The 27,871-nt window shown below is 44.7% G+C and overlaps 2 protein-coding genes across 4 annotated transcripts in view; one reads left to right on the top strand and one right to left on the bottom strand.

The window, feature by feature from the left end:
• The window catches only part of LHFPL5 (LHFPL tetraspan subfamily member 5), a 39,194-nt gene extending 12,153 nt beyond the window's left edge, over positions 1–27,041 (top strand). The window contains exons 2-4 of one of the 3 annotated variants that reach the window (XM_037842677.1): positions 14,491–14,988; positions 21,559–21,907; positions 26,890–27,041. In XM_037842677.1, coding sequence (XP_037698605.1) covers positions 14,577–14,988; positions 21,559–21,830 — 684 coding nt within the window. In that variant the 5' untranslated portion in view covers positions 14,491–14,576 and the 3' untranslated portion in view covers positions 21,831–21,907; positions 26,890–27,041. Of the gene's footprint in view, positions 1–14,316; positions 14,989–21,558; positions 21,908–26,889 lie in introns of those variants that run through there. The other 2 variants (XM_037842679.1, XM_037842678.1) reach the window with 2 other exon arrangements.
• CLPS (colipase) lies at positions 1,886–14,694 on the bottom strand. Its single transcript, XM_037842680.1, has 5 exons — positions 14,675–14,694; positions 4,759–4,989; positions 3,816–4,030; positions 2,634–2,756; positions 1,886–2,161 (listed from the first exon to the last, which is right to left on the bottom strand). The coding sequence occupies exons 2-5, from the start codon at positions 4,760–4,762 to the stop codon at positions 2,030–2,032; spliced, it is 474 nt and encodes a 157-aa protein (XP_037698608.1). The 5' UTR covers positions 4,763–4,989; positions 14,675–14,694; the 3' UTR covers positions 1,886–2,029.
• Positions 27,042–27,871: the final 830 nt, after the last annotated feature.

Genomic DNA, 27,871 nt, shown 5'->3' with positions numbered 1-27,871 from the left:
AAAGCTACAGCCTAAAGGTCACCTTTGAGTAAATTAGAAAAAGTTGCCTTCTCTGAGCTTAAGGCCTGGTAAGAGGAGGGCATTTTCAAACAACAACAACAATAAAAATGGAACTCCAGGCAGACTGTATTAGTCAGGTTCAGTGTAGTAAAACAAGAACCACTCCAGGTATTTCAAGTGGAAAGGTATTTAATACAGGGGAACAGGAGGAATGAGGTCTCGGCCATTTGACTCTGCAGAGCCCAACTCCCTACTCAACCCTGGATATCAGGGATCTTTCCTTGTGCCCCCCCCCCCCCACAGCCTGTAACACAGTGCTGGTCACTTGGCCACTCAGTAGATACATGACAAAGTGAATGAATGCAGATCTCCCCCAAGGCTGGATCTGGGCACCAGGGAGTATGTCTCTCCTACTCCCTCAGGGCCTGAGACTCCGACAGGGCTAAGGCATTGAAAGTCCCTCTTGTTGAGCACTGACACATGTGTGTCACTGTTACTGGCCTCCCAATAACCATTGCCTCCCTTCCTTGCTAACTGAATCCCAGGAGAGGGATCACAACTAGTCTAAGCCGGTCATGGCAATCCCATCCCCTTTCCCAAGTACTTGCTTTTCCACCCTCCCTCAGGTGACCCAGTTCTAGCTATTGAGATATGAAGAGAAGTTTGCTTTGGGGAAAGATACGAAGAAGGTATGCATGGAGAAATGCTTGGCCTCTTTCACCCCATCCTTCCCTTCCTCCACCCCCTGCTTCCTGCTTTAGAAAGATGTGAGAAGATGTGATGTCAGGAGTTGCTGCAGACAGTTGGCAACCAGAAGGTCCACAGAACTGCAGATCTGCCAGCCCCCAAGCAGATGCCAGGACTTCCTATCTCTAGCCTTCTTGGTTCATGAGAAATATGTGCTCCCATCTGTTTAAACCATAATTACTTGGGTTTTCTGTTATTTTTAGTTGAATGCAGTTCTAAACTCATAAACCTATGGTTATTCTAAGGATTCACTGATCAAAGAACAACAGAATCCTTGGGCTGGGAGGGCATCTAAATTTCATTTAATCTACTCTCTCCCATTTTTTTGTGGGAATCTCATCTCCAATATCTCCATCAAGGGGTTAGTGAGCCTCTGCTTGTACATCTCAGTGATGGGGATCACAGTATTGAAAAGACAATCCATATTTGATGACTCCAGGCTTAATTTTAAGCCTAAATTAAATTCCCTGCAGTTTCCACCCATTTGTCTTAGTGTGAACAAGTAGGAAAGAACAGGATATCATAGAAAGAGTAGGGGGTGGGATATAGATGGGCTTCATGCCAACTTTTTTCTAATTATGTGACATGGACAAATTATTTCACCTCTTTGAACCTCAGTTTTTTAATCTATAAAATGGGGACAATAAATTCTCCCTCCTAGGATCATTGAGAATTTGCCACCACAATATAAACCCACAACAATTATTAACCTCTTAACAAATGGGTGTGTCAGCTTGCTGTCATAGCTGAGAGTTGGGCCCAGTGAAGAGGTAAGAGCTCAGGACAGAAGACTGGTAAGTTTTGATGCAGGGCAAAGTATATGGGCCATTATAACTCCCCACCAGAGATGTATAAGTGTGTCTGTCTGTCAAGAACTTGATGTGCAAGGAGAACATCCGAGGGAGGTCTGACTGCTTCCAGAAATGGAGGGTTTCCCGGCCTAGCTGGACCTGCTTCACAACCTTGTCTCCAGTCTCCAGAGTGACCAGCACCTCCTCCCTGACCCAGACCCATCTCTTCTTCCTCTAGCATGTCTGATGCCTGCCTTGGTGGGTCAGAGACTTGATATAACATCAAGGAAGACACTAACCCAGCAAGAACATACAGGAGCCTGGGGAAGGTTTGCAAGAGGGGCTTTAATTGCCAAGAACCCAATCAGAAGACAGAGGTGCTGGTCAAGGGGGGTGACCAACCAGGGAGAGGTGGTGAGGGAGGAGAGAGGTTGCCCTGGGCTGAGTGTCCCAGGGTGTGCTGGGCTGGGTAAAGTGGTGGGTGGGTGGTCTCACTCCTTGGAGCGTCCAACATCATAGCAGATACCAAAGTTGGTGTTGGTGATGGAGCCCACGATAGTCTTGTCCACATCACAGGTCAGACCCCGCTCACAAGGACACTTGTAGTAAACGCCATAGAGCGTCTGCAGAGACACGGAGCAAGGGAGTCACAGGCTGTGGACAGCTACGTTGGGCATCACTTGCCCCCTGCCTGAGCCCGAGAACCAGCAGGCTAGTCTTACTGTCTTTTCAGATGGTGCTCCTGACCCCTCCCCAGGGGGCATTGTGGACCTGGGAGACCTAGGTTCTGTGACTCTGGCTCACTGGTTCTACTGTTTCTGCTAATTTGTTTTCTCTGAAGAGCTTCTATTTACCCATCCATAAAATGGGGCTAGCAAATCCTGCCCTCGCCGTTTCATGGTCAGTTGTGAGAGTCAAGGGCGATGATGGGATGGAAAAGGGCTTCGAGGCCTCTCGACTTCCGTCTCTTTCCTAAACCCCTCTACATTCAATGCCCAGACTGACTATCCTCCCTGATCCCCACCCCCAAGCCCCAGGGGCCCTCCTCCTCTGAGCTATCCCTCCCTCCCCCCCAGCCCCACCCCTGGCACCCACCTTGGCAGAACACTCATTGTTCTCACTGGCCTTGGGCATGCAGCGGGCCAGGCTCAGCCCACTTGACCGGTGGCAGCACTGGCTCTTGCACTGTGCACTGTTCAGGCAAAGCTCACCATCTTCCTGCGGGGGACAGCCAGTCAGCCCACGACCCCCTTCCCTTGGTCCCCTCTCCACCCAGAGCCCACCCTGCCACTCATTGCCACTGACAGTGCCTCCCTGGGGGGGTGGGCTGGGGCTTGTGTGAAGAAATCCAACCCCTGGGTCTGGTGGCTTTTCTACCCACCCCCAATCCATGTGAGAAGCAGACAATGCTGTGCCTGGGAAGCAAAAGATCAGGACACCCAGGTTCTAGCACTGGCTACACTATTAGGTGACTCCAGGCAAGTCTCGGTCCCACCATGAACCTCAGCATCCCCATCTGGAATGTGCACGCACCGCCCAAGAACAGGGTCTCCAACCTCTCTGGGTCCCCTGCTCCTTTGAAGAGCCTGGGAAAACTGAGGACTATCTTCCAGGAAAACACCCTGCCTCCCCCTGGATGTTTACATATAATTTCAGGGCAATCTTGGGCCCTCCAAGCCCATGCATGGCCCCAAGCAAAGAATCTTTGAATTGGAGACCCAAAGGACTTTCCCAGCTCAACCACTTTCCAGCTGTGTGACCTGGAGCACGTTGCTTGAGTGCTCTGTTAGCTCTCCATCTCAAAAAGGGGTTGACAATAACAGTAGCTACCTCACATTATGAGGATTTAATGAGTAAATATTCTTCAGGTTTTTAGAACTGTGTGTGGCTCATAGTGTTTCCAGGAGTGTGCAGTGAATTGTTCTGTCTGATTCCCTTAGGAGAGGTGAAATTTAAGTCATTTCTTCCCCCACCTCCCACCCTTGTTCTGAAGTCAGAATCATCGGGGAAGTTTTCAGCCTACTGAGTCAGGCTCTCCAGGGTGGGAGCCCAGGACTTTGGATTTTTATAAAGCTCCCTCACAGCCAGATGGAACCACTGCCCTGAGCATACTCCACTAGGAGTTGATCTGTCTTAGGGGCCCAGGGAGGAGGTGCAGGACAGGGAACGAGGCAGCCCCCGGGCCAACCCCAGGTGGGGACATCAGAGGTCAAGGTCCATGCTTCAAAAATCCCCGCCTGGGGGTTCAAAGGGCTCCTCCCCTGAAGACGATCTTACCAGGTTGATTATGATTCCCCTAGGGTCAGGAACTGCGTAGGCCACCGCGAGGGCAATGAGCAGAAGGACAAGGAACTTCTCCATGATGAGTTGGCACAGCTGGGGGTGCAGGGGAGCAGCCAGCAGGTCAGATGGAGAAGTCAGGGCCAGCTGGGGTGATGGGGCTATAAAAGGGACCCTGTCCACATGTGACCACCTTCCTTGTCCTGCAGGGCCTGTGTGAGCAGAGGCACAGCTGTAGACAATCTACCGTGGTAGAGGGGGAGGTGTGGGCTCCTGATAAGGTAGCTGAACAGAGACACCTGGTGGCCTCTTGTAATATGGTGGGGGGAGGGTTGACAATATTGCACCATGGTTAAGAGTGTGGACTCTGGAGCATTTCTAGCTGTACAAGTTATTAGCTGGGCAAATTATTAAATTATTCTGTGTTTAGTTTCTCATCTATCAGTAAATAATGCTTAGTACAAGGCCTGGCACATATAGGTGGCAAGTAAATGGTAACTGCTATTGTTGTTGTTAATCCTCGTGGGTGCTCTGAGCTCCTGGGCTGGCCTGGGACTAGGGAGCACCTCCTCACATTGCATGCCCTAGGCATGTCTCTTGCCTCACCCTTGTTCAGTTCCTGCCTTTGGCCCCACTCAAACCCAGGTATCTGGCAATGTCAAACTCAGGTGAGGAGTCATCCCACCCTCCCCATTCCTCAACCTTCCTTCCAGGCCTCCTGGTGGGATTCTAGGGAGGGCTCAGATCCCTGGAGCTGACCACTCTGCAACCCTGGGCCAGGGAGGGGTATGTTCTCACAAAAAGTGTCCCTTCCCCAAATGAGGGGCAGCCATCAGGAATGATTTCAGGGAACTTAAAAGGTCCTACTCAAATGATCCCTTCCCACCCCCATTTTCTTTCCTGCTTACTTAGTGTCTGCAATGTCACATTAAAGACTCACCCATTTAGTGAAGGCCACATGTGGGTGTGAGCAGTCAATAGTCCTAGCTGAGAATGGGGAGCTCTGGAGAGCAGCGGCTGGAGGTGGGAAGGGTGCAGCTGCCCTGAGTTTGCTCAGGTGTGGGAACAGCGCAGATTTCTCTGAAGACCTGTCCTTGTGAGGTAGGTTAGACTTAGGAAAACATCTTGCAGACCTTGAGGTGCCTTCAGGGCCCGTGCAAGGTGGAGGCATCTAAAGATAACAATAAATTTCTCCCGAAACCAAAAGCAGTTGAACAAAACAGAATACATTACTTAACTACAAGTCATGAACCATAATTCTCAAAAAGCAGTGAGTTGCTTAACATAAAGACTATTAGGAGAGCAAGAGATGGAGGAGAGGGGGAGGGAGTGGAAAATTCCAATCCCCAAACCTCACCCAGTTTGGGGTGAGGCTTCAAAGGCCAACTGACAATCCCTAATTTAAATGTGTACAAACCAATCACAATGTGCCAAATGTCTTTAACCTCACATCCCTTTGTTTAATCTAATAAAAACCCTTATGCCAAACAGCCTGGTGCAGGACTCTCCCTTGAGCATACCCGCACTTACACATTTGAGCACATACTTTTTTCTCTTCAAAAAACTTCTCACTTCCTTATACCTACTTGTCTCATCCTTGAATTCCTTCTCACATCAAGACATCAAGCCTAGAGCAGGGAATCCTGTGACAAAAGAGCTCTGGCAACACTCTCACGTGTGTTCTCAATAAATTTTTTGCCTGCTTACTCTGCTGAACTGTGCCCTTCAATTCTTTCTTGTGGCATGGCCAAGAACCTGGAAACCCAGTTCCAGTAACAATTGCATCCAGAGATACCCTGCCCCTGTGCCCCAGGCCTCCACTCCAGACTGTTACGGTGCCCGCGAGTTAAAGTTCGAGACAGCCAATCAGAATTTAAAAAGCCTTTATCAGCCGGCCGGCGACTGCTCACCATTACTCTGTGCAGGGAATTCAGTGAACAGCCCCAGCCTGTGTGTGCTGGTGCCTTATATAGACAGAAACCATATCCTGGAAACGCAAGCAAGCTATTTTAACAGAAGCAGAGTTGGCAGTTAGCTATTGGTTACAAAAGACAATTTAGCAAGGTTTAGCTAAGAAAAATTTTACAAAAAGTTTCACTTGGAACTGGTGCAATTATTCATTGTTAAAGAGTTACAAAAAGTTTCACTTGGAACTGGTGCAGTATTGATTGTTAAAGGGTTATGCTTGGCTGACGCGTACAACTGCAGTTTCACTTCCTTTAAACGGTACAGTTTCATTCCCTCCTCCTTGTGGCTCAATGCTGCTTACTCAACGTTTTTACCTTACAGACTGAAGGGGGAGGGGGACCCACAGGTTACAGATTACGGGGAGGGGACCCACTTCACAGCCCACTGGGGAGGCCCCACATTAAGTTGCCTGGAGCACAGCTTTGGTCCAGACAGAGTTGGCTTCAAAACTCAGCACTGCTACTTACTAGTTCCATAGCCTGGCTAAATTTTGTAATCTCCATGAGCCTCAGTTTCCTTGTCTACCCAAGAGGGGTGATGGCTCCTGTTTTATAAGGTCAGGATTGAGTAAGTGTCTGTGGAGTTCCCATGGAAGTGCCTGGCATGAACTAGTGCCAGCCCATTAACAGCCCTCCCTTCCTCTCACCCTTCACACCTGGGGGTAGAATATAGGGGAGCAGCTAGAGGAACCGGCCAGGAGATCCTCAAAAGGAGAGAAGTCCATCTAGTTCCTGAGACACGGAAATATCATTGGTAAAGGAATACCATCATCTCTTAGTCTTATGGAACTCAGTATTTAAAACCATTTTTCCCCAGGAGCTGATTCTGATCCCCTCTTCCCCCTCCCCTCCAACTGCCCCAATGCTCCCATGAGGTGAGGCAGGGAGAGTAATTACCATTCCCTTTTCACAAGTTAAGACTGGGAGGCTGGGGCTGGGGTCTGGGGACAGAGCAGGAGGAGCTATTTCTATCTGTGAAGGGAGCTGTGAAAATGCATCAGTTCTATTTCCAGCTGGTCACAGCCAACTTCCTAGAGGAGAAAGACTGGAGTTTTTCCATTATAAATGAAAGTGAACTTTGACCATGTATATGCTTCCAAACTGTAGGCAACAAATTAAGCACTTTTTGCACCAAAATCTCATGTTTTAACCATCTCCCTCTCCTAATCTAAAGGTTTTATGATTATTATTATTTTGTATCCCCTCAAAAAAGAACTAAGTTCTGATTACTATATGCAATTAAATGGATCAGTCTCACAGATGTAATGTTGAGTGAGAAAAGCTATAGACAAAAGAATACTGACTGTGTGTTCCATTTATATGAAATCCAAGAACAGGCAAAACTACCTTATGGTGATAAAAGTCTGGAGAGTGGTTACCCCTGGGAGGGGTTTTGACTGGGTGGGGGTGTGAGGGAGACTTCCGGAGTGTTGGAATAGTTCTAAATCTTGATCTGGGGTGGGTGGCAACACAAATGTGAAAAACCATCTAGCCAGCACTTAAGATGTGTGTACTTCACTGTATGTATACACTGTATGTATATACACTGTATGTATATAATGTACACACACTTAAGATGTGTGTACTTCACTGGTATGTTTTAGTTTGCTAAATGCAATATACCAGAAATGGGTTAGCTTTTACAATGGGGATTTATTAACTCACAAGCTTACAGTTCTGAGTCCATGAAAACGTTCAATTCAAGGCATCATTAAGACGATGCTTTCTCCCTGAAGACTGGCTACCACTGATCCTCAGCTCCCCTGTCATGTGGCCAGGCACATGGCAGGTCTACTGGTCTCTCCCTTCTCTCTGAAGTTTCATTTCTTTCAGCTTCTGACTTCTCTGTCTGTGGCTTTCTTTCTCAGCTGTGTCTTTCTCTTTCAGCTTCTCTGTCCTCTCTCTGCTTTTCTGGCTGCTTCTTTTTTGGTTTCTCTAGCATTTCTCTCACAGCTTCTCTGTGTCTGAATTTCATTTCTTATAAAGACTCCAGTAAGAGGATTAAGACCCACCTGGGGCATGCCTCAACTGAAATAACCTAATCAAATGTCCCAACCACAATAGGTCTACACTCACAGGAATGGATTAGCTTTAAGAACATGATCTTTTCTGGGGTACAACTTCAAACCATCACACTGTACCCGGTTTATAAAAACAAAGAGCAGAATTCTCCCTGATCAAATCTTACCACCTGAGATGGTGGGGGTTGGGGGTGGGGTCATGTCTCCCACTGAGTGGGGCTGGGACACAAGGGCTGTAGATCTAGAATTGTGGAGGACTCTTCTTGGTATCTCCCAGTCTTACTTTTCCAGGATCTGCCCCAGATGCACAAGGGTGAGCCTCTGGCAGTTGTTTTAGTAAATGAGCCTACATTTGCTCCCCACCACAACTGACTGGATAAGGATGGATGTCTTACCAGAGCTGTCACCCAACTCCTGTCTCCTGGGATATGGTCTTGTGTCCAATAGCCAGCCTTTGGACTGATCTGAACCATGGAACTGGGGAAGCTCTGGAAGGCAGTGTTATCATGTGCTAATGAAGAAATAGAGAAACTGGTCTGCAGAGGGGAAGAAGAATGGATCAGCCACTCAATGAGTACTGAAAGTACTCCCTGAATTCCTGATGGATTCCCAGGTTCTGGTTCCACCTCTTCCCCCACGATTACTGGCTGCATTCCTGCCTCAATGGGACCTGAAACTCCCCTGTATTCCTATAGCCCCTCATCTTTGCTTAAGCCACAACCACAGATGTCTCAATTCTGGGAAAGGGCCCATAGTCCTGGATCAGGATCTGATGTGTAGACAACTCTGGGGTCAGAGCAGAGAGAGAATCTGCTCAAGATTAAAATTCCCCATGGAGAGACTTAGGTTGACATAGCTTGTGTCTTCTCCAGCCCATGCCCATGACCTGGACTGGAAAGGCAGGTAAACAACTCTGCCTGAGCCTCATGTAATGGGGGGAGGGGAGGTTCTCCAAATATACAGAGTGGGGTTTTGCTACCAAAGGAGGGGGAAAAGATTCTGGGCAAACAAAAACAATAAATACCCTTTTCTTGGATGCTTAGCCCACAAATAACCTTCCTTCCTCAAGAAGCAGGTTCAAATTACAAATTGGGGTCTGCAATAATTGTCATTAAAATTTTTTTTTCTGGCTATCCAGTCTCCATCTTGTTGGGAAGTCAGAGGTGAGGGTGAGGGGTAGGAGGTAAGATTTATATAGTGTCTTTCAGGTTGCCAATCTCTTTTTAGTTGCTCAGCTTCTAGGGTTCCTCCCACCTCCCTATTCTTCTGGCTAAGATAGGATTTAAGGTGCAGTAAAGCTTATATGGCTTCAAGGCAGTAGGGGAGGGATCTTCACACTGGTCTTTATCTTTGGGCCCTCAATGGTTGCTGTGATGACGTTCCTTGTCCTCCTCATCCTCTGGTCCTGCCCTAATTATGGTTGTTGAACTATGTGCTCTGTGTTCTTAGCACAGTCCACCCCTTTGGCTGGTCAACATTTACATGAACTCTTCCTCCATATTTATAACCCCCACTCCTCGTCAATATAACCGTCTAACAAATTCCCCTGCAAGACCAAAACCACACTTTCCCCTCCGCTAGGGAGATGGCCCAACATTTCACCAGTCACAGCCCAGCTCTAAGTCCGGGATCTCTGTATGAGTCACCTCTCCTCTAGTTTGGTCAAGATCCCATCTCAACATTCTGCAGCTTAGGGGCTAATTCGTAAAGTTAGCCACCATCAAAGAATGAAAAGAGAAGTTAATAATACACACACACACACATACACACACATGCACACATACATATACAAGACAAGTATGGAAGAAAATATAGGTATAGGTAGGTACTCGAGTCCCCATTTCTGCAGCTGCCGCCTGGCTGTAGGTGGTATTTATGATTTTCATCCTGTTTCCCCCATCCCATGTTCCCTTTGCCCTCAGCCAGCATTTCTCTAATCAGAGTTCTTTATGTGATATCTTCTATTTCTCAGACCTTCTATTTCTGAGATATCTGGACCCTCAGTGGTCCTGCCTCTGAGTTGGGTTGCTGCAGTCTTCTATAAATTTTTTTTCTTCCTTCCATTATTTTTTTATACTGGACATGGCAGTAACAGGAGGCACCCCAGGCATCTCCTGAGTTCCATAGATACTCCTTCCTGCCACCTCTGTGTATCAGCATCCAATCTCCCCTTGAGCATCAGGACTAGGCACCTTACCAATATAAGTAATCCCTCTTTTTAAAATTATAGCATAATTGACACACAGCACAATTCACTTTTTTTTTTAGTGCATAGTTCTATGAGTTTTGACAAATTCCACATTTAAGATACAGGATACTTCCACCACTCAAAAAATTTCCCACATACTGCCCCTTTGTAATCAACTCCACCACCAGATTCTAGGAACCTGTTTTCCTTCCCTATAGTTTTGCTGTTTCCATACTGTCATCTAGATGAAATCACACAGTGTGTGCTTTTTTTTGGTCTGGCTTCTTTTACCAAGCATAATGCATTTGTGATTTATCCACATTGGTGCAGGTATCAGTATTTTGCTTCTTCCTGTTACAGAATAGTATTTCATTGTATGGATGTACTGCAGTGTGTTTATCTATTAACCAGTTGAAGGACATTTAGCTTATTTGTAGAAAGTTTTGGGCAATTATGAATAAAGCTGCTACACACGTTGGTGTAAAGGTTTTTCATGGATGTAAATTTTCATTTATCTGGTGCAAATACCTAGGCATGTGATGGCTGGGTCCTATGCCAGTCTTAAAAAGCTGCTTTCCAAATTGGCTGAACCAGTATACATTCCCACTAGTGATGTATGAGAGTTCCAGTTGTTCAACATCCTTGCCAGCACTTGGCATTGTCAGTTTATAAAAAATTTATCCTTCTAATAGGTGTGTAGTGCTATCTCATTTTGGTTTAATTTTCATTTCCCTACTGACTTATTATGTTGAAAATTTTTTCATGTGCTTATTTGCCATCCATATATATTCTTTGGTGTAGTGTTTGTTCAAATATTTTGCCCAATTTTTAGTTGAGTCATTTGTTTTCTTATTGAGTTTAGAGAGTTATGGACATCATACCAGGTGTGTGCGTGTATCAAGGTTTGTTGGTATTGTTGGTAGTTAGTAGTGGCTGTGGTTGTGACAGCTTGGTGGAAGAAGTTCAGATTGTTGAGCCATGCATAATCTCCAACCATTCTACCATGGACATCTTGCTCTGAGCCTATTGAGCCTGCATGGGGTGTAGGTGAGGGTGATGAGGAAGGAGGCTGGCTAGCATCCATAGACTGAGTCATCTTGTCCAACTGATGTTAAAAGCCTCCTCTGTAGTAGTGGCCCCCTGGAGAATATTCCCATAGGACTCAATTATTCTGAGTCCTATGCCCCTGTCCCAAGGATCCACCCACATCCCCCTTTTCCCAACCTCCTAATCAATCCTCCAAATTTACTTCACTCAAGTTGCCCATCATCTGACTGACCTGTTAGCTACTCCCACAATGGTGTTCTTAGACCCTTTCTTCATACAGGATGGGTAAGTAAATAGTCAATGCCCTCAAAGTTCTGCTCTCCATATGGATTTTAATTCCCTGCTGTCTTCAGGGCCATCTGTTTGGGGATGTAATGCCACAGCAATCCACTTCCATTTAGGTGCCAGCATGCCATCAGAAGCAGGCAGGGAAAGGAGTTCCAGAGTGAGAGAACAGGCACTGCCTCCACCCAGGACTCACATAGCAAGGTAGTACCCCTCAATATGGGTTAGGGTACTGGTCAGCCAAAACCAAAACCAATGTGACAAAAATCCACTAGAGATAGGACCCCCCCCCCCCACATTTTTCAAGTCACTAATAGTGACATTAATTTCTAAAGCTCTCCTATGTAAAAAACACTGCTTTTGATTTATTATTTGGGGAGTGGGTGGGAGTACCAGGGGCTTCAGCTTAATTCCTCTAAGGATATCAGCCTTTACTTCAAGGGTCATGGGGCCAAGGTGAGGATTCAACTAGCTTGTGAGATGATCTGGTTTAACCATGCAGGAACATGGGATGAGGTTGTGGCCTTGCAGTTCAGCACTTGCATACATCCTGAATCTTATTTTACTGACTCTAGGTTCTATGGCAACAATCCTTAAAAGATTCTTAGAGCCATATCACAAAAAGGTCTTACGATTCATTTTATTCCTTGAATCAATAATCTAGACATTTTAGCTTGCCTTGCTTGACATTATTTAATGCCATTATAAGCAATCACCCTACTCTGTGTTCCTGAGTTCTTCATTCCCTTTAAGTCTACCTATGGCCAGATCCACTCAGTTCCCCAGAACTTGACTCTCAGAGGCATTGTTCCTGGTGTTCACAGCTGATAACCTGATTAGCTGTTTCTTTTCTGTGTACCATGGGCTGTTGTTTTCCCAGTCCTGAACATAAACGGGAGTCTCAGAGCCCTTTTCTTGAAAACTGGGCCTGAAATCCCCTTTCTGGTGCCAATACTTGGATCAGTTTGTGCCAACAACCATAACCTACTCTGGCAATTGAAAGCAAAAGAAATGGAATATAATGGAAGGATACTGGTTGGGTCCACAGAGCTGAAGGAGAAAGAGGGTGACCTGTCTTAGGCAGAGCAGGCTCAGTAGCAGGAGCTCATGCATGGTCTCTTGAGGGTTCTCCCATGGCCCAACTAAGCAATTGTTTTATCCTCATGTCAATCCACCCAAGATTCAGATTCCTCAGGGAGAAACTCAGATGGCCTAACTTGGGTCACCGGTCCAGCCCTGGCTGGATGGGGTCTGCGTATCCTGGGACTGGCTGTTCTTCCAGAACCTCAGGAAGCAGGGGAAGCTGCTCTCAGAGGCAGGGAAATGTGTGCTGGGCAGGCCAACCAAGGGGTGCCCACCAGCCCATAAGAGCTTGGCCTCAGTCTGGGGCCTTTTGTGAATGGGGGAAAGATACAGCACCTGCTCTAAGAAAACTCCCAGTCCGATGGTAGAGACACAGGCTTTGCTCTTGATGAACTTCCAGTCTGGTGGGGGAAGCCTGGCCAGAAAACCAAAGAAGAGATTCAAGAGATAGAGGAAACAAGGTATGAATATATTGAAGGCAGATTTGGCTTTTTTTTTTTAAGGCAGGATTATTTTTAATAGAGAAAAACTGGGAACTGCCAAAATGCTTCCAAATAGGGGAATGATTAAATAAGTATGGACTATACATACTCTGCACCATTACTCAAACATTAAAATCATGTTTTTGAAAAAAATGTAATATGAGGAAATATTAATGGTGTAATGCTAAGTGAAAAAAATTGGATGCAAAATTATATATACATAATTGTCCAACTATGTAAAGCATTATGCACAAAAGGAGGGAAATATACCAAAATGTAAACAATAATAATAATAGTAGTAATAGCAATAATAATAGTAGTAGCAGTAGGAGTAATAATTAACATTTTTGAGCACTTTTATATGGGAGGCATTGGGCTAAACATTTTCCATATGTCATTCTGCCAATCCTCACACAATAGGTGCTATTATTAGTCCTATTATGAAAAGCTGAGGCTCAGGAAGGTTATCATGGATGGTCACTTAGTTAATAAGTGGAAGACTCAAATCCACGTCTGTCTGAAGCCAAATTAGATGTGAAGACGATCCTGTCTCTCCTTTACTCATGATGTGGGGTTATGATGATTTTTATTCTTTTAGCTACACTTTCTTGAATTTTCCTAGTTCTCTACACTAAACATGTATTTACCTATAAAATCAAGGGAAAATGTATTTTAAAAAGAGGGGAAAAAAGAGATATGCAACAAAAACATAAGCAAGGGGAGAAAGACCCTGTATTGAGCAAAAAGCAGATGTTAAGGTCTCAGAAGGCTCACAAGGAACGTTCTTTATTCCATTTTGTAACTGTTTCTCTTCTCACTTTTCAGTCTACTTTGCAACTGTATATATAAATAAACATCTGTCCTTGAGGGTGGGGTTCTTCTCCTTTTTATCTCTGTGGTTCTTTCTTAGGGAATATATCCTCCAACATAGGGCTTAACATATAGTAGGCTCATTGTAACTGAATAATAGGGGCGAAAAAACAGGGACTAGAAGACAGAATCAGTAAAGATTTTGCTGGTCCCAGGAAGGATGGAGCCAGGGAGTGCTGCAATGGGATGGGAACTGGCACACCGCGAAGCGGTTTTGCGGTTGGAACTGAGAGGGACTAAAGTGACAGCTGCAGCCACATCCTCCCAATTCTTGTCATCTCCGCTCAGGAGGATGAAGAAGGGTCTTGGTTTCTTGTGGCGGGGGGTGTGCAGTGGGTGGGTCAGCCGGCTTCACGAGACTCCCGGAGCCGCGTCGGCCCCTTCCCCCACACAGCGGCTGCTCTGCCCCGCCCCCTCCCTTCGGAGTCCCGGAGCGCTAGCCGCGGTGCTGAAAGAGCGCTCTCCGAGGAGGGAGGAAGGAGGGGCCGGGCCCGGGCGAAGGGGGCGGAGCTCCCTGGAGCTGTAAGCTGGAAAGCAGGCCAGAGACTCTGGCAAGCCTGAGAGGAGACAGGAAACCAGAGAAAGGCCGAGATAGAGCGGACACGAGCACCTGGACAAGCTTCCCCTGAAGCGGCCACGGTTGTCCTCCCTGTCCTACCAAGTCACTTCTCCCTTCCTTGGAGGGACACTCACCTTAGGCCCTGATCTCATCCTCTTCCCCAAACCCAGCTGAGGAGCAGCACACTTCTGGGCCTCCATCTGCAAAACCGACTTTCAGCCCACAGGCCCCCAGCCCAGGACCCCCTGGCCTCACCATGGTGAAGTTACTGCCTGCCCAGGAGGCAGCCAAGATCTACCATACCAACTATGTGCGGAACTCACGGGCCGTGGGTGTGATGTGGGGCACACTCACCATCTGCTTCTCTGTGCTGGTCATGGCCCTCTTCATCCAGCCCTACTGGATAGGTGACAGTGTCAACACACCGCAGGCAGGCTACTTCGGCCTTTTCTCCTACTGCGTGGGCAACGTTCTGTCCTCCGAGCTCATCTGCAAGGGCGGCCCCCTGGACTTCTCCTCTATTCCCTCCAGAGCCTTCAAGACTGCCATGTTCTTTGTGGCCTTGGGTATGTTTCTCATCATTGGTTCTATCATCTGCTTCAGCCTGTTCTTTGTCTGCAACACGGCTACTGTCTACAAGATCTGTGCTTGGATGCAGCTGGCTGCAGGTGAGCAGAGATGGGTGGGAGGGCAGGCAAGGACCCATTATAAGGCCACAGCTGAGGCTGTGTCATCCCACCCTCTATGAAGGCTCTTGGTCCCATACTCAGGAAGCTTCTGAGAAGCAGAGAATCTTAGAATGGCTGAGCCATAAGGACCTTAGAAATCAAAATGTTAACCCCCCTCATCTTACAGAGCGGAAGTGACTTGCCCAGGAACACACAGCTAGTTGGTAGAAGGAATCAGGAGTCCTGACTCCCAGACCACCACCAGAGGTTGTTGCTGCTCTGGGAGGGGGAAGGAAGGAAGCTGTTGCCATTGTATGCCACGTGAGAATAGGACCCAACCCTAGGCAAAATAATGAAGCCAGTCAAGGCTAGTCTAGATGTTCCCACCTCCCACTTCTGGGCTTTTGTTCTCTCTCTTTTAAGGGTTCGAAGATCTCTTCCCTCACTTCCCCCCACCCCCACCCCAAACTGCTTTCAGGCAATGTTCCTAGGTCAGTCATTGACTTCAGAGTGTTACTGTTATGCTGAGGGTGACCTCTCCTTTGGAAACTTGCAATTAAAGTCCGCTTTGTCTTTGTTCCCTGATTATAGGATTCCACAAAATAGGAGCGATATTTTGTGATGGGGTTGGGGCTGCCTAAGTCTTTTAAAACTATGTGTGATAGGCCCACAGGTAAAACCTTTCCTGCTCTTGGCACAGGCCAGCTTCTTGGTCCTTGGACCAGCTGGTCCTGCTTTCCTCTGGAGACCAGGAAGAGGTGGCCTAAGACCTTGTCCCGAAGCCCTTGCTCTCCTGGTCTCTCCCTCACCCTAAGGACTGCATACAACCTGTCCATGCTGAGGAGGTGTCCAGGAGCAGTGCTGGAACAGGAGACAAAAGTGAAATCATGTTAGCATCAAGGTTAGAATGAGAAGTGGCATTATCTTTTGCAGAGGGAATGAAACAGGAATCAGAATCCCAGACAAGCAAACACAGACTAGAGACCCTGTCAGAACTGCAGGTTACCCCAAAAAGCTATAGGTTCTGCTGCCCCACCCCCACCATAGATTAGGAAACTGAGGCTGAGAGAGAGGATGGGCTTGGCCAAGGCTATAGACAATCAGCTGGCAACTGAGAATCAAGGAGAATTAAGGCAGCAGGTCCCAAGAAACTGGATGTGTTCCAGAGACATTTTTATTGAGCCACACATTTGGGTATAACAATTTACAAAATACTTTCACATATATCATCTGGAGGAGACTTATCACAACCCAGTAAAGTTAGCATTTCTCCTATTTTACTGATAAGGCTCCTGAGGCTAAAAGTGGGTAGTAACTTGTTTTTGAGCCACAGGTAGTGAGGGACAGAGTGTTTGATTCCAAATCTTGCACCTATGTCACTCATGTGCCTTCAGAATTGTCCCCCTCCCCCTTTCTTTCTCTCCTCTGCATACTTTCTTTATGATGAAGAAGATGTTGGGGCAGGAGTGAGGCAAGTCTTGGAATGGGCAGTGGGGAGAAAGGTAGAGGGTTGTAAAGGGGAGGAAGATTTAGTAGTTTCATGCCAAAGAAGAGTAGAATGGACCCTGGAATGCTTACCAGCTTCTCCTCCATGTAAGGGTTATGGGATACTGGAGACACAACCATCTCTCCCTCATTCTCTACACTGTCTCTGTCTTCCCCCATTACACACACTCCAAAAATGTATTTGCCAACTAGGCTTCATAGTTCCTGAGTTTCCACCATCAATGAGACCCTGCTTTGGGTTAAGGATTGTCTCATTCCTGAGTTATGCTTCTAAACTGTGACTACTCTTGGGAGGGGTGACATAGGACATCACTAACCCAGTGGCTCTTAAGCCTGGCTGAGCCTTAAAAAGAAATACCCCTAGAGATTCTGATTCAGTATGGCTATGTGGGGCTCAGGCTATTCATATGAATGCATTTCTCAGTTGCTTTTCTTTGGGTAGGCTGGGGCAGGCTTTGAGTGGGTAGGGAGGGTGAGGTCCTAAAGAGACAGGTCCTACAGTCTTTGTAAGTCAGGTTGAGGGATTTGAATTTTTCTTTCTAGGCAGCTGAAGATCTGGATTAGGTTGTGCTTTAGAAAGGAGTTGAATGGAGGACAGTTAGGGATGAGGGAGAAGACTGGAGGTGAGCAGAACAGTCAGGAAACTACTGAAGTGAGAGTTATGGGAATGTGGGCTGAGGGCCTGTGGAGGTAGGCACTTGGATGGAGGAGGAGGTAGGGCAAGGGATTGGGGTTATGGGAGTGGGTAGAGGACTCAGCCAAGAATCATATTCTGCCTGTGTTCCCTGTTCCCCTGTTCTCTGACCTCCCTACCGCCAGGTGCATTGCTGAGCATGCACCCCAGAAAGGCTTAGGTGGGGGAGAGGCCAACAGGCCATCTGAGTCAGGCTCCATCTGGGTCACAGAGCTGGAGTCACTGATAGCATGGATGGCCGGGTGCCACTCCATGAAACATTTATATTGGGGGAGGGCACAGGTGGTGTCATGTTCCATTCTATAGTGCTGGGGAAGGGAGGAGGAGGAGGAGGAGTGCCTCATAGGCAGCATCTGGGAGATGCATCTATTTGAAGATTAGATTAACATTGCCAAGAAGCTTGGGAGCAAGTAAAGGAGGGGAAAAGGGAAAGAGGTCTGATGAATGGGGCAGTGTGAGGCTCAACTTAATACTGAGCTTCTGGATGCCAGGTGTAGGCTGAATGTAGTCCTAATCCCCAGGAACATAGGTAGGGAAAGTTGCTTGTCTTATCTGAGCTTTGGTAACCTCATCCATAGAATGTGGCAACATACCCCCTTTCACAGGGTTCTTGTGAGGATGGAATGATATAACACATGGAAAACACCTTGTACATTGCCTGGCACGGGATAGTGCTCAGTAAGTGTGAAAAACATGAAAATCAACTTTATCAGTCAGAATGGGTGAGGGTGAGGTGACGCTGCAGTAATAAACAACTCCCAGATCTGACTGGCTTAAAATAATTGCTTATTTTTTCTCACGCCTCTTGAGGGTCACTTGGGGGCTCTGCTCTGTTTTTGTCTGGGACCTAGGCTGATGGAGCAGCCACCGTTGGGCCGTTGACATTGTGGAAGGGAAGAGAGCTCCAAAAGTCTCACACCGGGAGTGGAATGCTCTGGCCTGGAAGGGCACACATTTCTGCTCCCATTTTACTGGCCAAAGGGAGTCTCATGGCCTTACTTAACTTCAAGAGATGGTAGGAGGGCAGGGAAGTGCAGTCCTACTAGGTACCTAGAGTATTTGTGAACCACCACATCCAGCAAGGTCACTTCCATTTGACTTCAGTACTTCAAAGCCAATAATAACAACTAAAATTAACTGACTACTGACCATGTGCCAGACACCCCACAGTAAGCATTTTCTATACATGATCACACATATCCTTATAACCCTACTATGAGAAAGGCATTACTATCTCTACTTTACAGATGAGAGAATGGAAGTCAGAAAGGATAGGTAAACTTGCCTGAGAACACTACACTAGCTTTTACTTAGAGACCTGAGACCCCCACTCCACTGTAGGGTAGACCCTGCTGTATCCTGGGGCCATGGATGGAAGGGTGGAGGGAGCACTCACAGGGGGGAAGGGGGGAAGGAAGGGAGCAGCACTCATGGGGGTGATGGGAGGGATGGGAGGGTGGGGCACTCATGGTGGGGGATAGAAGGGTGGAGCACTCATGGGGGGGGTGATGTGAGGGTGGAGCACTCACGGGGGGGATGGGAAGGTGGGGCACTCACAAGAGGCTGTGGCACTTCCAGTAACAACCTATTTCCAAGTCCAAGGCCCTGGGCTCTTTTCTGGAGTTCTGGTAGGGAGATCCCGAGGAAGGGGAAAGAGGCCAAAGGGAGGGACAGTGGGGCAGGGAAAGTCCAGAGGGCAGCTTCCTCTCCACTCACTTATATATTTTTTTCTGTCCTCTGACATCCTGACCATATAACATAGCTCTTTTCCTTGCTTTCTCCCAAACATCACCAATACAAGTGTGTAGAGAATTTTACTGAGGGTTTGGAAGTCTCAGAGGAGGGTTACAGCATAGCTTAACTAACAAATACAAACATTAATTAATTATTTAACTAATAAAGCAGAGTATTAGACATCCTGGTCTTAACAATCCTGTGATCATCTCTACCACTAAGAATTTCACACTGGCCATTTCGTTTCAGACCCCACTCTCCACTCACCTACTTTTTTTTCCCCCCATAATTGCAAAAACTCACCTTTATTAAATGTCGTAAGATGAGGACAAGCAGAAAATTAAAATCCAGATTGATTTGTGAATGCTCATTCATTATCTAAGAGATCTGCTTCCATACACTGTCTTCCAGCAAACAGAATTTCAACATGTGTGTTGGGAAAGCTACAAATCATCAAAATATTAAAAATGGCTCATTTCCATGGATGTTCTTGTTCACAAATAGTCAACACAGTAAACATTAAATCTATGAATCCCCATGAACTTATGGATGGATATACATATAAGATAAATATTTACTTTTATGATAAACTTAATATTACTGCTAAATTCTGTTTTCATCTATTTCTTGGTGGGTTATAATAGATATTCACTACTCATAAAAGATACCTACAGGAAACAGGTGAAAGTAAAGAAAGCTGTAATATAAGATCTGCTTAGTATTAGGGAAACGAAGTCTTTTCCTTTTTTAAATAAACACTTAAGTAGGGCCTACTCCACGTTCACCTATGTGGTGAGATTTTGTGGGGTGCCCCCTTTAAGCTAGGGCCATGCCAGGCACTGGAGGGCTGGTATCGCACCAAGTGGGGAAGAGTCTGGCTACAGAGGTTTTACCAAAGAGCTCTGGGAGGGGTCCCTTTCCCTCACCCTAAGTAATTCCTGAAACACTTCTCAGTTTGTCTCTAAGACTGAAATGTCACCACTAAATACATTCAGCCCTTTGGAGAGATGTCACAGTCTGGGGGTAGGGATATTGGACTTTGGAGTCAGTAAATGAGGTCTTGCCTTTCCCAAGTTGGATGACTGGGAAAGTTACTCAGTTTCTCTAAGCCCTCAGTGTTCTAATCTGTAAAATGGGTATATTAATATCTGGCCTACTTCTCAGAACTTTTGACAAGATCAAAAGAGAAAAGTGATACATGAAGTATTTTATGATCTATAATAAAATAACTATGTAAATGAGTTTCTCTATAAAAATCAAGACGGTTGATACATTTAGGTGGTGAGATGGGACCCTGATCTTTATACTTTTTTTGTGCATTTGTTTGATCTACTGACCTTCCTTGCAAAAACAAGTCAAGCCCAGGGCAGATAATTGGGTCCTGTGAAGCTCTTCTCTGGGTAGGGCACAGTCTTGGGACTGAAGAGGCCCTCGGCCTGTGGAAGGAGGACCAGGGGAGAGAAAGTGACACAGTTAAGGGGAGGCACTCCCTGCCTGCATGGTGATTGTGCTTTGGGTCACCCCTGTCACATCCCAGGATTATGTTACCTGTCTGGCTTCAACCTAGTGAAGCTAAGAGATGGTTTGGTTGGAGGGTTGTTTGATGGGAGAAGAGGTAGAGGATGCAGAAACTGAATTTTTAGTTGTAAAGACCAAGTCAGTGAAGGCATGGGATGGGATGATAGCAACTAACACTTATGAAGCTTCAAGTATGTGCTAGGCACCGTTCTAAGTAGCTTGCTCTGAGTCACACAGCTAGTTAATGGAGCGCTGGACTTGGAATCCAGGCAAGTGGACTTGGAATCTGGTCTAGTGCTTCCCAGTCTTTCCTATCGAGAGAATCACTGGGAAGAATGCTTGCTAAAAACACAGATTCCTGAACCCTAACCCAGACCTTCTGCAATTAAATTCCTATGGGAGATGCCTGGTAATCAGCATTTTAAACAAATATTCCACGAGATTCTTAAATTTGGGAAAGTGTGGGCAACTGCTCTGTGCCGTACTGGGTAAGCGTGAGAAGGAGACCTGTTTGCTTTGAGTGGAAGGTTCATGAAGGAAGCAGCACAAGATGGGGCTAGAAAGCCTCCTGTGTTCAGCAAATCTGAGATACCTGAGTTGTAGGACACACCGTTATTTTTTGTACTATAAAAGGAAAAACAGTGCTAATCACACTATGACCCAATGCTCTATTACACTTTCTTATTACCCTTATTACCCTGGGTGTGAGACAGTCCAATTTCAGAAGTGTCGAAATGTGACAAATGTACATCTTAGGAGTGAAGAGTTGTTTGACCAGATTTTGGAAGGCTTTGAAGGCATGTCAGGTTTGAGGTAAGATCAGCTGAGCGTCTAGTAGGATCACCTGGTACGATGGTGGCAGAACCTTCCCTGGGCAGAGCAGCTCAGCTTTATGCCTCTGCCCTGACTGCTGGGTCCCAGGGACAAGTCACTTGGGCCCTTGGAGCCTCTGTTTTCTTACCTGTACTCTATAAAAAGGATGATAGGAACTGCCCCTTGTGCCTCTCAGAGCTATTAACACAGGAGAAGGAATAGTAAAGATGAAAGCAGTGTGAGGGCAAATAGTAGGATGGGCACACCCAGACTGACACCATCTGTACCCCATCTTGCCCCCTCAGCCACAGGCCTGATGATTGGCTGCCTGGTCTACCCAGATGGTTGGGACTCCAGCGAGGTGCGGCGCATGTGCGGGGAACAGACCGGGAAATACACACTGGGCCACTGCACCATTCGCTGGGCCTTTATGCTGGCTATCCTCAGCATCGGTGATGCCCTCATTCTCTCCTTCTTGGCCTTCGTGTTGGGCTATCGACAGGACAAGCTCCTTCCTGATGACTACAAGGCTGATGGAAATGGTAACCTGCCCCCAACCCCCAACAGTGACTCTTGACTGGGAGCTGCCAGATGGAGGTGGGAGTTCCTCTTCTAGGTCTACCCTAGAAGGAGGTACTGTGGCTGGGCTTTGAAGTAAGCATGGGAGTTTGCTAGGTGGAGAGAGGAACAAGGGAGCAAAGAGAAGATGAGTTGTGGGGGAAAGAGAAGAAAGGCAGGTTAACACTTAGGATATGCTGAGAATAACAGTGCAGGTGCAATAGAAGTTACAGCTTCTGGAGTGCAGATGGTTGGAACCTGAGCTCTCTTGGGTTAGGACAGCTTTCCTATTATCAGTCTGCACATCCTGTTTCACTTCCCTCTCATCCAAATCCTATCTGCCAACCAGGTTTTTCCCTGGAGGGCTCAGCAGGAGTTGCTGAAAGTGTTTAGTTTAGCTCTCACCCTTAAGGCAGGGTCATCCTCAAATCTATATGGAGACATTCACAAAGTATTTTTATATTATTCATTTGCATTTTTTCTTTTTCAGAAGGGATTCTTTTAGCTAAAAAGAAACTTTATCCACATAAATCCTCTTAAAAGTGCTCTTATAAAGAGATGGTCTTGTTCCTTTGACATTTTCTTTACTAATCAAAATGTAAATTCACTTTTCTCTCCTTCCTTTTTCCTTCCCTTTTGTATCCCATGCACCTTGTCTTCAGTCTTTTCTTTTTTCTCTCCAGTCTAGTTCCTCTACTTTTGTACAGGGTCTGTTTTATACCTTTCATTTATTCCCTTTTCAGAAACACCCTTATAACCGTTTTGTAAATAGCTAGCTAATCAATGAGGGACTCTATTCCTTCTGTCAAAGCACAAGATTGGGGTCAAGATAGCTGAGTTTTAGTCCCAGATCTCTCAAGTGACTTCACTTCTTTAGGCCCCAGTGTTCTTTCCTGTAAAAGGGGAGCACCAATTCACACTCTGCCCACCTCCCATTATTGTGTGGGAATGAGACAATGAAAGCAGACAGGAAGCCTTGCACAAGTAGCCATTGCTGATCCACTCCTTAGGGGGAGAGGAGGCAGGGGGAATCAGTATGGGCTTTGGAGTGAGAGCAGGATTTAAATTTTAGCTCCATCATTAACTGGCTGTGTGACCTTGGACAGATTTCTTAACTTCTCTTAGCCTGAATTTTTTCATCTGAGCCTCATTTCCATAGGGGTGGGAGGCAGATATTTTCCTCATTTGTGAAAAATACCTACTTCAAAAAATTGTGCACAGGAACAAGATAAGAATGTTCATTTCTGTCACTTCTATTGAACATTGTACTGAGGGCTATAGTCAGGGAAGTCAGGGCAATTAGGCAAGAAAAAGAAATAAAAGAAGTTCAGTTTGTAAAAGAAGTAAAACTATCTCTGTTTGCAGATGACATGACCTTGTAGATGGAAAATCCTAAATACTCCATTAAAAAACTTAGTTAATAAATGAGTTCAGCAAGGTTGCAGGATACAAGATCATTACACAAAAATCAATTATATTTCTATATACTAGCAATGTAGTATATTCTATATACTACAATGAAGAAATTGTATTTCTATTTACTAGCATAAAAAAGAATAAAATTCCTAGGAATAAGTTTAACAAAAGAAGTGCAAGACTTATACATTGAAAACTACAAAACATCGTTGAAAGAAATTAAAGAACAACCAAATAAATGAAAAGACATCCCATGTATCAGTCAGGATTCTCCAGAGAACCAGAACTAAGATACAGATATATATCTAGATATGCATATATACATATATACATATTTGATTTACTTTAAGGAATTGGCTCACACAATTGTGGCTGACTGGAAACTCAGGCAGGAGTTAATGCTGTAATCTTGAGGCAGAATTTCTTCTCCAGGAAACCTAAGATTTTGCTTTTAAGGCCTTAAACTGATTGGATGAGGCCCACCTACATTATTAAGGGTAATTTCCTTTACTTAAAGTTAGTTGATTGTAGATGTTAACCACATATATAAAATACCTTTACAGCAAAACCTAGATTAGTGTTTGATTAAATAACTAGGTTCTATAGCTGATTTAGTTTCCTGGGCTGTTAAAGCAAATACCATGCAATGGGTTGACTTAAGCAATGGGAATTCATTAGCTCATGATTTAGAGGTTAGGAGAAATCCAAATTAAGGCATCATCAAGGTGATGCTTTCTTCCCAAAGACTGGTGTTCTGGGGCTGGCTGCTGGTGATCCTTGGTCCTTGGCTCCTCTGTCACATAGCAATGCATGTAGTGGCTTCTCCTGACCTCACCTCTCTCTTCCATGTTCCGTTGACCTTCAGCTTCTTGCTTCCTGTGGCTTTCTCTCCTGTCTTTTATTCTGCTTATAAAAGACTCCAGTAATAGAATTAAGACTCATCCTGACTGAGTTGGGCCACACTTTAACTGAAGTAACCTTCCTACTTACAATGGGTTCACACCCACAGGGATGGATTAAATTTAAGAATAGGTTTTTCTGGGTTATAAAGCTCCAAACCACCACAAAAGCCTAGCCAAGCTGACACATAAAACTAAGCATCACATCCTGTGTTCATGGATTGGAAGACTTAATATAGTTATGATGGCATTACTCTCCAAATTGATCTACAGATTCAACACAATCCCCATCAAAGTCTCAGCTGGCTTTTATTGCAGAAATTGAAAAGCTGATCCTAAAACTCAAATGGAAATACAAAGGACCCAGAATAACCAAAACATTCTTAAAAAAGAACAAAGAGCACTCACACTTCCTGATTTCAAAACTTACAACAAAATGACAGTAATCAAGACTGTATGATACTGTCATAAGGACAGAAGTATAGATTAATGGGATAGAATTGAGAGTCTACAAATAAACCCAGGCATTTATGGTCAGTTGATTTCCAACAATGGTGCCAAGACCATTCAATGGGGAAAGAACAGTCTTTACAATAAATGGTGCTAGAATAACCAGATAGCCATGTGCAAAAGAATGAAGTTTGATTTTTACCTCACACTGTTTCGATTTGTTAAAGCTGATGAAATGCAATATGCCAGAAATGGACTAGCTTTTAACAATGGGGATTTATTAGCTTACAAATGTACAGCTCTAAAACTGTGAAAAATGTCCCAATTAAGGCATCAACAGGACAATACCTTCTCTGAAAACCAGTTACTGTCAAGTTTAGGCTCATCTGTCAGATAGCAAGGCACATGGCATCATCTGCTTGTCCTTCTCTTCCAAGTTTCATTGCTTCCAGCTTCTGGTGGCAGTAGCTTCCTCTCTCAGCTTCTGTGGATGCATCCTTGTCTCTCAGCTTCTCTGAGGCTTTTTCTGTGAGCTTCTCTCAGTTTCATCTCTTAGCTTCTGTATGTGTTTTATCCTCTTATAAAGATTCCAGTAAGAGGATTAGGACCCACTTTGAATGAGGTGGGTCACATCTTAACTGAAATAATCTAATCAAAGCTCTCACCTACGATAGGTCTGCATGAACAAGAATGGATTAAAACAACATGGCCCTTTCTGGGGTACATAACAGCTCCAAACTACCACACACACCTCATACAAAAATTAACTCAAAATGAATCAAAGACCTCAATATAAGATCTAAAACTATATAAAACTCTTAGAAGAAAACATAGATGTAAGTCTTTGTGACCCTGGGTTAAGCAATGGTTTCTTAGCTATGACACCTAGAGCATAAGCAACCATGGAAGTTCATCAAAGTTTAATTTATGTATTTTTTGTGCTTTGGAAGACACCATCTATGAAGTGAAAAGACAACCACAGAATGGGAGAAAATACTTGCAAATCATATATCGGATAAGGGTCTAGTAACCTGTCAAGAACTCTTACAACTCAATGATAAAAAGACTAATATCCCAAATAAAAAATGGGTAAAGATTTTGAATACTCAGTTCTCCAAAGAGGATATACAAATGGCCAATAAATATATGAAGATTTTCAACATGGTTAGCCATCAGGGAAATGCAAATCAAAATCCCAAATGAGATACCACTTTATACCCACTGTGATGACTAGAAAAAAAAAAAGACAGACAATAACAAAAGTTGGCATGGATGTGAAGAAATTGGAACCTATACCCACTATTGGAGAGAATATAAAATGGAGCAGTTGCCTTGGAAAACAGCCTTTCCTCAAATGTTTAAACATAAAATAACTATATGACCCAGAAATCCACTTCTAGGTATATATACAAGAGAACTGAAAACATATGTTTACACAAAATCTTGTATGAAAACGTTCATAGAAGCATTATTTATAATAGCTAAAGGGTGGAAACAACACAAATGTCTACCAACTGACAAGTAGTTAAGCAAAATGTGATATATGTACAATGTTATATTATTCAGCCATAAAAAGGAATGAATACTGATACATGCTACAAATGGATGAACCTTGAAAACATTGTGCTTAAGAGGCCAGACAAAAAAGGCCATATATGTTTCATTTATATGAAATGTTCAGAATAGGCAAATCCACAGAGGTGGAGAGCAGATTAGTGGTTGCCTGGGGCTGGGAAAGAGAGAAAAACTGAGAGTGACTGCTAATAGATATAGGATTTCCTTTTGGGGTGATGAAAATGTTCTAGAATTAGTGGTGTTGGTTTCACAACCTAGTGACTATACTAAGAAAACCAGTGACTTGTACACTTTAGAAGAGTGAATTTTATATTATGTAAATATCTCAATTAAAAAAGGATTGTGCTGAGGATTAGATAATGAATGTAGTGTACTAACAAAATGTCTGCACATTATAGGTCATCAATAAAGTATCAGCTCTCTTTGCCCTTCATCTTTTCACATCATTCCTCTACCCAATCAATAGCAGCTACTGTGCTCCAGCCATGGGCCAGACACCTTTAGGCACCGGGAGTACAGTGGTGAATGAAGAAGTCCAAATTGTAGTTAATGGTATGATCTCAGAATCATGCAATATAGAATCACAAGCTGATAAACATTATGAACAAAAAAGTACATGCTTTTGTAAGAGGGAATAAGAGGAATCTGATCTGGTTTGGGGGGAGCAGCGTACAGGAAATTATCTTAAAAACAAGGCCTGGTTGTAAATACATACTGTTCTCTCTTTTTCCATTACAGAGGAAGTCTGAAGCAGCTGAAGTATTGGTGGGTAATTCTATTGGAGGGTGGTCTGCATGCTGCTTTATTGAATCCAAAGGTGGAATGACTCATGGGCTGGGCTGTTGGGGCTGCAGTGCATATCCCCTACAGAAGAGAAGAGAGAAGAACAATCCCAGGAGCGGGGCATGAGGTGGGGGTGTGAGGCAGGGGGGCTCTTTGACATCTGAGACCTTTACTGAGGGGCGGGGGCAACCAGGGAGCCTTTAGATTTACTTGTGTCTGAGAAGTGGAAAAAGAACAAGGATCTTTAAAAGAAATAACTTAAAAAAGGCAGGTGGCTAGTTTCATAAATCCATCTCCTTGTGGAGCCTTGCAAACAAAAAAACAGACTTTTCAAAAGTCATTAATTGTCATTTGGATCCTTACTTTCAGAAATAATTTTAAGTGATTTGTAAGAAACATACTAGAAAACCTAATAAAATAGAAAAAAGCCACAGAGAGGAAAACAAATATTCCAGAGAGCTAGGCTAATAGAATTACTGTATTGAGTATTAAATTTAGCTTTATGCTTCCTGATAGCTGAGGCAAAAAGAACACAGTAAGCTAACCAGTATTAATGTCTGCTTCAAAAGGATGTACAAGATATTAATTTCTTTATTGTTTTTTAAGTTTCCAAAATGTGATTTAATAAAACATTAAGGAATATATCTTTTAAAAAAAGAAAACCCCACATTAGTAGTGATGATAATCACTGTGTTTGAGGACCTACATCAAGCCAGCGGCTTTGTCGGGTAGGAAGGACTATCTCCATTTAAACTATTTTTATTTTGGCAATATATCTCCCAATTCTTGACCACATGGATATGTATTTTTAAATTATTAAAAATTAGCATCGTCTCCCACCCCACCTGAACCCTTATTAGAGCGTGCTTCTCAAACTTTAATGAGCATGTGAATCACTTAGGGATATTGTTAAACTGCTGATTCTGATTCGGTGGTG

Source organism: Choloepus didactylus, chromosome 7 (genome assembly GCF_015220235.1).
Source record: "Choloepus didactylus isolate mChoDid1 chromosome 7, mChoDid1.pri, whole genome shotgun sequence".
NCBI lineage: Eukaryota > Metazoa > Chordata > Mammalia > Pilosa > Megalonychidae > Choloepus > Choloepus didactylus.
This window is presented reverse-complemented; position numbering and strand designations above follow the sequence as displayed.

What these genes read in the sequence shown, in the direction of transcription:
- CLPS (XM_037842680.1), bottom strand. An exon ending in GGGGAATCATAATCAACCTG is followed by an intron (nt 2,757 to 3,815) that starts GTAAGATCGTCT and finishes TGTCCCCCGCAG; the next exon opens with GAAGATGGTGAGCTTTGCCT. An exon ending in ACAATGAGTGTTCTGCCAAG is followed by an intron (nt 2,162 to 2,633) that starts GTGGGTGCCAGG and finishes GTGTCTCTGCAG; the next exon opens with ACGCTCTATGGCGTTTACTA.